Below are 9,172 nucleotides of genomic sequence, written 5' to 3' on the forward strand. Positions count from 1 at the left end.
AAATAGTCACAGAGCTCTAGAGAAAAGGGGAACCTCGTAAACCTCACACACCTGCAGCACATGAGCACTGAGAGCAATGAGTTTCCTACTTGAATATTATATTCTTAACTTACAGTATGCCGTGCATGTGCCTGAATCCCATGTCAATTATGTTTCATACGCCGACTTGTGATATTAGACAGAAAAGCTGTATCTTATCAATTTGTATTCTTTTCTTTTCAGCTCAGTTACAATCCAATTCATTGCAATGTACATGTTTCTTTAAGGTTACGTAGGTTCATGCTCTTGGTTCTGCTCTCCACTTTGGGAATCACCCCGTTGATGTGTATCTAATCTTTCCCTATTCCAACAAAAACATTCCTGGGTGCATTTATGTTGTTTTCTTTTGAGTTGTGTTACTACGGTTTCTGCTTGTCAACAGGGAGTTTTGAGCTTTTTTTTTTTTCTCCCGCTCACATGCATCACCATCTACGTATTTGCAGAAAGATGTCAATTAAACAATAAATGAAGTCACAGTAAGTTATTGTGACTTATGTTCGAGTCACAATAACATTTATTTTTCCATAGGGATTAATAAGGACATTGAAAATACGTAGAAATAGAGAATAAATGCGTTGAATCTGTGGCCTCTATGAGCTGTGAGGGTTATGTCACTCATGTTTTTGAACGCCTTCATGAATTATGACACAGAAAACAACATTTCTGCATATTTTCAGTCTCTTATTATATTAATATCTTCTAATCCCATTCAGTTTGCAGCTGTCTGAATGTTTGGTGTGCAGATTTCTAATGTGCAAACCGAACACACAGCATTTGTATTATCCTCCAGTTGGAGAACTTGTGAGGGCACAGTTACAAGTGAAAGGTTGGACAGAACAGAGACACGAAAACGTAGATATTAGCTAACTATAGCTATAATTTCTGCATGAAAAGCTGTAGTCGATTCATGAAGTCATCAAAATAGCTCCGAATGTAAAAATACTCGTATGTGTAATATTGCTAAACCATAAGGTTAAGTACTAAATTTGGGTTATTTGGTTTGTTACATTTTGACTAATGATATTGAATTTTCTTTAAATGACACATTTGAATCCAATGTGTTAAAATGTATTATGTTTGACATGATCACTGTTTGTGGGATTTACTGTACAGAAATAAACCTCAATGTAAATATTATAACTTTCAAAAACTGCAGAAACGCTTTCTTCATCAGAAGTGCAGTTTTTAATGGTACGAGCTGCGGTCTTCCTGCTTCCTCTTGTTCTTATTTAGCTGTGCGGTTGCAGAAGTTGCTGATAACATGTTTTAAATACAGCAGCTATTTACTTCAGGTTTGACTTTGTTGTAAGCCCAGGTGAAAACAGCGACGGATGGAGAAATTGTTGTGATTCCAGGAAGTTCTTTGTAAATTTTTCGATGTCACATTTGAAGTGGTGAGACCAAATGAGAAGCCACTAGCTTGTATTTGATATAAATTGTCAAGAAAATCCGAGCTCATCCCACTTCCCCATGCTGGAGATTTTAGTTTAACAGTAATAATAAATAAAGTTATCTTTAAAATGAATCACTCAAGTGACATCAAGGCCCAACCGTAGACTTAAGTGTCAATAAAGTTAGTTTAACAGTAATAATAAATAAAGTTATCTTTAAAATGAATCACTCAAGTGATATCTAGGCCCAACAGTAGACTTAAGTGTCAATAAAATAAATCTGGTTGTGTGTGTTGTTTTTGTCTCATGCAAACTTTGCTTTAATTCTACTTTTCTCTATTTAATCATAAGAAATCATAGTCAGTCAGAGAGAGTCATGAAGCAAGAAAAGCAGGTTTCCTGGAAAAAGAGGAAGTAAGTTCCAGCCTGCAGATTTATAAAAATAGCTGAGACTATTCCTTATTTTAAATCATGAAAGTTTAAAGAATGAAATCTAAACATTTTGGTAATTTGATAAGATTCAAAGTAAAATACTTATATTAATATTGGTTTACTTGTAATAATATTTACACGAACATTTGTGGGAACACTTACAAGAAAAACAAGTAACTGTAACTTTGGCATCAAATAATTAGAATCATGTATTATTCTTGGTTTCTTTTCAGAAAAACATCTGTAATAACTCACATTAGGATTATAATAAGTATAATTAATAAGTTATGGTTATAAAATCATAAATGAATGATAAATCAGAGAAGCTGAAGAAAATAAATGTGATATAAGTTATGGTTATAAAATTATAAATGAATGCTAAATCAGAGAAGCTAAAGAAAATAAATGTGATATAAATGTGATTTTGACATTGAACTTGAAATGGTGTAAAAGGTGTAACTGCAATTAAACATCACTGATATGTTGGAGGTAGAGAGTAGGTGAAAGGTGAAAGGCAAGGAACTAACAGGAGAGCAGAGATGATCAACGCCTTATTTAGAGAGTAGGTGAAAGGTTGTGCAGGCAATGGACAGGAGGTTGAGCAACCCTGAGACATTAGCACAGACATCAGGAAATGTCTGTAAGACAGTGATGGATATGAGATCATCTGTCTAAGCAGTCAGAAACCCTATAAAAGGTGGGTGCAAAAGAGGAACCGTTCGTTGGATCCTCCGGGCAGCTTCGAGCCAAGAGATGGACAAAGAACTCTGCAGCTGAAGAAGAGCCGGGGCCACGGAGCCGAAGACTGTCCGGCCATGGGGACCAACCCGTCAGCCCCACAACCTGTGGCTTCAAATCGCACTTCTCTCATCGGCTGGGTTCAGACCCCAAAGACAAAGATGAAGACAAAGGCAAAGACAAAGAAGAAGAACTGGTGCCTTCCTTCCTGCCAGCACCAAATCCTGTGTGACCTCACCATCCATGCGGAGAGGAGGCTCATCAGACCTACAGAGATTCCTGCCTTCGCTGATCAACATCTTCCTCCTGCTGCAACACCTTCTTCATCATCAGACCTGCGGAGATCCTGGCCTTCATCGATCGGCGTCTTCCTCCTGCTGCAACACCTTCTTCATCATCAGACCTGCGGAGATCCTGGCCTTCATCGATCGGCGTCTTCCTCCTGCTGCAGCACCTTCTTCGTCGTCGTGCCAGGTCTGGGGTTCGAGGCGCCAGGCTCCGTCCGTCTCTCTCAAAGGTTCCTTTTTTAGTTTTCAGTGTCAGCAGTAGGGAAAGATAGACTAGATGATTGATTTTACTTATTTGATTATTTCTGCTACTGAATTAAGCTGTACTGACCCTTGCAAAAATGCCTTACTAATAAAATATTTAGCATAAAGAAAATCTAAAAGATGTTGTGGACATTCAGTTAATGAGTCACCTTAAAGTTCTTTGATGGTTGTAAAATAGCTGTGATGTTTGATTCTGGAGAGGAAGAGGTGGAAAATGTTTTATAGGTTGCTGGTAGCCCAAATTTAAAACAACATCCTTGGGACTCGCCCGAGTCACTAAAACCTACCTGGTTCAATAACAAATGCAAGTTGTAAAATAGAGAACGAGCGACCGTTAACAGGTGTGCTCTGTGAAACTAGTTGGCTGTAGGCTGCTCAGTCTGGCTAATTCACAGAGGGAAGAAGGGTGGGACACCTGGATGTAGGCCGTTAAAAATCAGGTGAATCGTTTCTCGAAACCAGCTTAAACAGAGTTTACTTCAGTTCTGGACAGGGTAAATCCCGGCAGATTTAGGAAACTCAATTAACCCGTTAGATGGAGAGCTGGTAGCACATCTCCCCTCTCAGAAGAGGAAGCAGAGAGTGAGACAGTAGAGACAGAAAGGAGGGGGGGGGTGTTGCGCAACAACAAAATCTACTTATGGGTTCTCTTTATCTTCTCCTGCGTGTTCATTTTTGACATCTATTCACCATAACTACTCAAAATCCACACGATTTCAAGGTCCAAAATACGTTACTGATCCCAAAGGGGAATTAAATGTTGTTGTAGCATATATGAACAAAGTCATGATATTACGACTTTATTCATAATATTACTTTATTCTCGTAACACTACGACTTTCTCATATTATTTATTCTCGCATTATTTCAGCATTCTTTTCTAACCACTTTATTGTCATAATTCTATGACTTTCTCGTATTATTTCGACTTTATTCTCGTGATACCACAACTGTATTCTCCTAATTTTTTTAAATTATAGCCGTAACACTTTGTCATAAAAAAAGTACCGAAATAAGTCCATATAAAATTAAAAATGAACCTTCCTTACTTCAACAGCCCAATTAAATACCTCCAGCTCACCTCTGTCTCCTTTGAAGACAACTGGCAAATCTGCTCCAGCTTCCTGAGTGAACTAGCATCTCAGTGAGAAACAAATATCAAGGCTGTCTATATTTCCAACATCAGAGATAATAGTGCCATCTTTAGGCCACACTACTTCTAAATATAAGGCTGCAGTCTCTCTCTCTTGCCACTAGGGGGCGCTGTAGCTCATCAACAGCTCAACGTGAACAGTTTTTCTTTGTCCTCAGGACGTTTCTTTCCCAGAATCCAACATTCCCAGGTTAGAAAGAGGCCCGTTTCCCACAAAGACTGGTTGATACACTTATAATTCTAGTCTGAATGGGGGTTTCAACAATTAATCTGATTTAGTGAGTAAAAAAAACAAAATAATAATAATAAAAAAAAAAAAACTATGACCCACAACCCATCAAATCCTTGCAACAGGAGAGTGCATCCAGTCATCACATGACTGTAGACATTGTCATGTTAACCATTTTAAAATGAAAGAAAGCAGAGAAATATAACATCTTATATTTTATTTTGTTTAAATCATATATGCAAAAATCCAGTGAAATAGGCACCTTTACATCATTTCTAAGTTATTATTAAACAGAATTTTTTTTTAATCGACTTTGAAGCTTTACATATAAAACATGAAAGTTAAGATAAAATGCATATTTAGCCTGTTCTAACCTCACACCATCAGAAAGGAGATCACATGTGATTAATATAGTAAATGATAAAATGTAAATGTTATTTTGATTGTTTAGATTGTTTTTTTAGATTTAGTCTAACCTGCAGTTCATATGGCCGCCATGCTGACTAAAAGTAAGACAGGTTGACAATAACCAGATCCAAGACAATAACCCGAGGCAAGATAAGAAAAACAAAACGTTCAAAATGACACCTAAGCTTTTAGGCTTAGGTGTCATTTTACTTTACTCTGTTCAGAAAGTTCAAAAAACATTTTTAAATTCCAATTTGTGTTCTTGTTTACTTTCTGTGAGAGCCAAAATTCACAAATTCAACATTATAGGCAAATTTCAAACTTCATCCTTTACAAGCAGGAGACACCTGTGGATTACACAGAAGAGAAAAAAACCATGTCAAGTTCCATGATTTTTGGCGAAAACTAACTCATGGAAAAACAGGATTATCAATGCACAGAAACGTTACTGTGGTACGTACCTTTACTGTGGTACAGTATGTACGTCTTACACATCAGCCTCTGCAATAAGACAAAAAAAATCCATTATGTTAGTTTATGAATAACATTCAAGACAATCATTTTCAAAATGTATGTATACGGTATAAATCTTAGCTTGTAGCCTAAAGTATAGTGGGAAACAATATCTTTCAACTGAGTTTCCACAAGGTCCTCCTTCTCATTCGGGTCCCTGTGGTTCAAACAACTTTATCAATAAAGTGCAAAAGGTTAAAAGCAGTACCCCATTCATGCTGTGTTGTCGTTCCCACATGTGTCACTCTGCACATGTAGCGCTCTCCTTCCACTGGAGTGAAATTTGCGTGCTTGGTGAGGTGGTAGTGCCAGTTCTCCTCAAAGGCCAGGTCAGTCTGCTTGAAATCATTTATTTCCTGTCCATTCTTCAGCAAATCGATTTTGATCTCCGGTGGGTGGAAGCCGCTGACGTGGCAGATGAGGACGTTTTTGTTCCCGTACAGCCCAGGGTTGCGACTGTAGATCTGCACCTTGGGCGAGACTGACGACACATACACAAGATTAACACATCTTCCAAAACGACTTCGAAATAATTCAAAAACATTATACACTTTTTTTTTTATTAATAAGTCTTAAAATGGCAGTGATGAATAAAGGTTATGGCATTTGGAAAACTGCAGGTGGGGGTGTTTTTTATTTTTTCTTTGCAGCTTTTAGTGACTTTCTAATATAATGTTACAGGTAGTTGAACAACCGCGCAGCTGCCTAAGGTTTAATGAATATCCGGTTCTTCCTCTTTTATTCCAACATGAATTCTTTTTTTTGGTTGACACGTTCTATATTCTATACTAATGCACAGTCATCCCTAAAGGCCAGTTAAGGAACACCAAAGAAACCAATTAACTTAACAAGAAAGAAGCTGGGAGATAAATACATTAATCCTAAAAATGTCCCAATCCATGTTTCAGGGACAGAAAATTTGTTGGCTTTCAAAACTCGTCTATCACCATTTTGCAGTGACTAATTAAAGCCGCTGACATCTTTGTTTGGGAATGTTTCTCTTACTAATGTAACCAACAGCGGATGGACCTGTTTGAGTGGAATGAGGAACAAGGTTGAATTTGAACGTAGAAGCAGAAACATCAAACACTGTCCCAGCCCAGAGAGTCTCAAAAGACAAGACGCCAACAGAAGTTGTTTTGAACAGACGGATGGGAGACAACAAAACCAAACTCTACACCCCCAACCATACATTCCTGCTCAGGAATACAATTTACCACAATTACAGTCCAACAGTCGTCTTAGGATTATTGTTTTCTAGTAACTCGATCTGCCAATAGTTGGCGTGGCCTCACCCACACCTTGAATAAGCCATTTAAAACCAAAACAAGCTCCACTTTGTACCCAGCTAAAGTCCATAATGAACATAAAACTCTTGGACTTTGACATGTTTTACAATCTTATGCAGAAGACACAATCTCAGTCTCTTAAGGTGACTATAAAAACCTCATAATATTCTTACTTCATGGGTAAAATTGAAAATATGAAGAGCATCTTGATTATAATATACTTTTTAATTGTGCCAACTTTTTTCTCATAAGTAACAAGTTCTCTAAGACTCAATCAAGGTGTTGTTTGATACAGTAAAAACATTTCACAAACTCCAGGCCCATGACGAAGTAATAAACAATGGATAAGAACTGGTTCTAATCACAGCAGTAACCTTAGTGTAATCAGGAAGAGGTATTGCAGCAAAGTGAGCAATTTTGCATAACACACTCAGGGTTTCCCCCAGTGTATTATAAGCCTGGCGGGCCACCAGGCTAAGCATTGCTTACTTTTTTTTTTTTTAAGTCTTTTTACAATATTTGCATTTTTTCCAGACTTTATAGTTGGTGTTCAGGTATTAATCTTCCAAAAACATAATTATCAAGTGATATTTTAAAATTTCCTGTCAACTTTAAAGATTTTTTTAAATCCAAATCAAGACGGGCTGCTGGATGAATGACTGTCCTAGAACCCAGCCGCCGGGCTTATATGTTTTCTGGGGGAAACCTGGACACTGAATTTGACTGGATTGCAATGTAGCTAGAATTGAAATGTATGTAATTTAATTTGAATGGGACTGATTTTATTTGACATTTCTGATGTGGACCTATTTGCTTTGTAAAGTGCCTTAAAATAACAGTTGTTGAAAATTGGCCCGTGTAAAACAAACTGAACTAAAGCTAATGTATTGCTTTGATACATTGGCAATAAAACTACAACAGCTAATGTTTGACTCATATGGCAGATACTCCCATGTGCCATTACATCACATCTATTCTCTAGGTTTATACATGGGAACATAAGAAAACGTGGTTAAATACCAGACAAAACCCCTGTAAATGAACTATAATAAAAAGTAATCTTAACATAAAGCTTTTTCTTTTTATCACTGAATACATATGTTAATAGTTTATTTATGTAATATGGTAAAGTTGTCTTGATTCATAAAAACATCCTTTAAATGCAGTTGTATTTTTCCAGAAATACACCAAATTGTACAGAATGTAGAAAATAAAGACACATTCCTTTAAAATTGGCTCTATTTACGTAGAACCATAAAGTCAGCTAAGTGTTTGTACTTTTCTAAATAAAAATATGTATTTACCGAGGACGATTTTACACAGAGACAGTGAGCGACATGTTTGTTTTTATTTTAAGAAACCTTCTTACGGCTATTCTAAAACAAATGTGTCAGTCTTATTTGAAGCTGACTCGCTGCACGAATAAATTAGTAATTTTATCCGGCTTATATCTATGGTTAAGCCTGAACCTGTACATTTTCCGAGTCTTCTTCCTTGTAACACGGCGCCATTTCTGTACAGTACATCGCTGAAACAAAAACAAAACACGGTACACAACTAAATTACCTGTTTTAGCCACAACAGCAGAAGACGCGTAGAGAACAACGACCAGGAAAACCAACTCCTTCATGATTCTCTGTTTTAAGACAGTCTCTGGCAGAAGAAGGTGCTTTCTCTTTGTATAAAAACGATGATACAAACTGCGCAACAACTCGAATCGAAAGTAAAATGTTAGTAGACCCAGATAAGACTAACCCCGCCCAACAAAGTGACTGAAGACCACGTGATATTCCCTCGACCAATAAGGAAATTCAAAGAAACTGTTGCTAGGTGGAATTTACATTAAATTATTGACGTTTTCTTTTGCTTTTAGTTTTCTGGGTAGCTAGCAAACAATGAAAATGTCTTACCGCCATCTAGTGGTCAAAATGTTAATTAAAATCAGCTTGGTTATAATTGGATCGATCAAGTAAAACAAAATGAACAAATAATTGAGACGTTTTGAGTTAGTTTGTAAAATATGAATCACATAAGTTTTTTTTTTTCAAAATATTTGCTTGACATGCCTGATCTTAATTTATAATTTATCATGCAGGCATACATACTGTATATATGTAAGAGGCTTGTATATAATGTATATATATATATATATATATATATATATATATATATATATATATATATATATATAATGAACAATGTAAACAAGATAATTGAATTAATGAAATTAGTAATTTCATAAAATTAAGACATGTATTACTATAAATACTTCTAACATTATTCTAATAAATATATTCATTTGGAGCCTAAAGCCGACAGAAAGCCTGGCAGCTGTTTGGTGCCCTCTAGACAGAAGACAATACATGACCAATCTATTTAACCAGTGACACCTGGTCCGAAGGCAAGACTCTAACTTTGTGATCTACTCA

The 9,172-nt window shown here is 36.5% G+C and overlaps 2 protein-coding genes across 2 annotated transcripts in view; one reads left to right on the forward strand and one right to left on the reverse strand.

Moving 5' to 3' along the window:
• The window catches only part of LOC111606283 (sialoadhesin-like), an 84,593-nt gene that overhangs the window by 3,905 nt on the left and 71,516 nt on the right, over positions 1 to 9,172 (forward strand). The gene's annotated exons all lie outside the window — the stretch shown is intronic.
• Positions 5,279 to 8,495, reverse strand: LOC102228633 (beta-2-microglobulin-like). Its single transcript, XM_005803648.2, has 4 exons — positions 8,310 to 8,495; positions 5,663 to 5,935; positions 5,403 to 5,442; positions 5,279 to 5,288 (listed from the first exon to the last, which is right to left on the reverse strand). The coding sequence occupies exons 1-3, from the start codon at positions 8,371 to 8,373 to the stop codon at positions 5,429 to 5,431; spliced, it is 351 nt and encodes a 116-aa protein (XP_005803705.1). The 5' UTR covers positions 8,374 to 8,495; the 3' UTR covers positions 5,279 to 5,288; positions 5,403 to 5,428.

The sequence above is a fragment of the Xiphophorus maculatus genome, chromosome 21 (genome assembly GCF_002775205.1).
Source record: "Xiphophorus maculatus strain JP 163 A chromosome 21, X_maculatus-5.0-male, whole genome shotgun sequence".
Taxonomy (NCBI): Eukaryota; Metazoa; Chordata; class Actinopteri; order Cyprinodontiformes; family Poeciliidae; genus Xiphophorus; species Xiphophorus maculatus.

Coding starts and splice junctions, on each gene's coding strand:
- LOC102228633 (XM_005803648.2), bottom strand. CDS start 8,373: ATGAAGGAGTTGGTTTTCCTGGTCGTTGTTCTCTACGCGTCTTCTGCT. Junction 5,936..8,309: donor TGCTGTTGTGGCTAAAACAG/GTAATTTAGTTG, acceptor ATGTGTCGTCAG/TCTCGCCCAAGGTGCAGATC.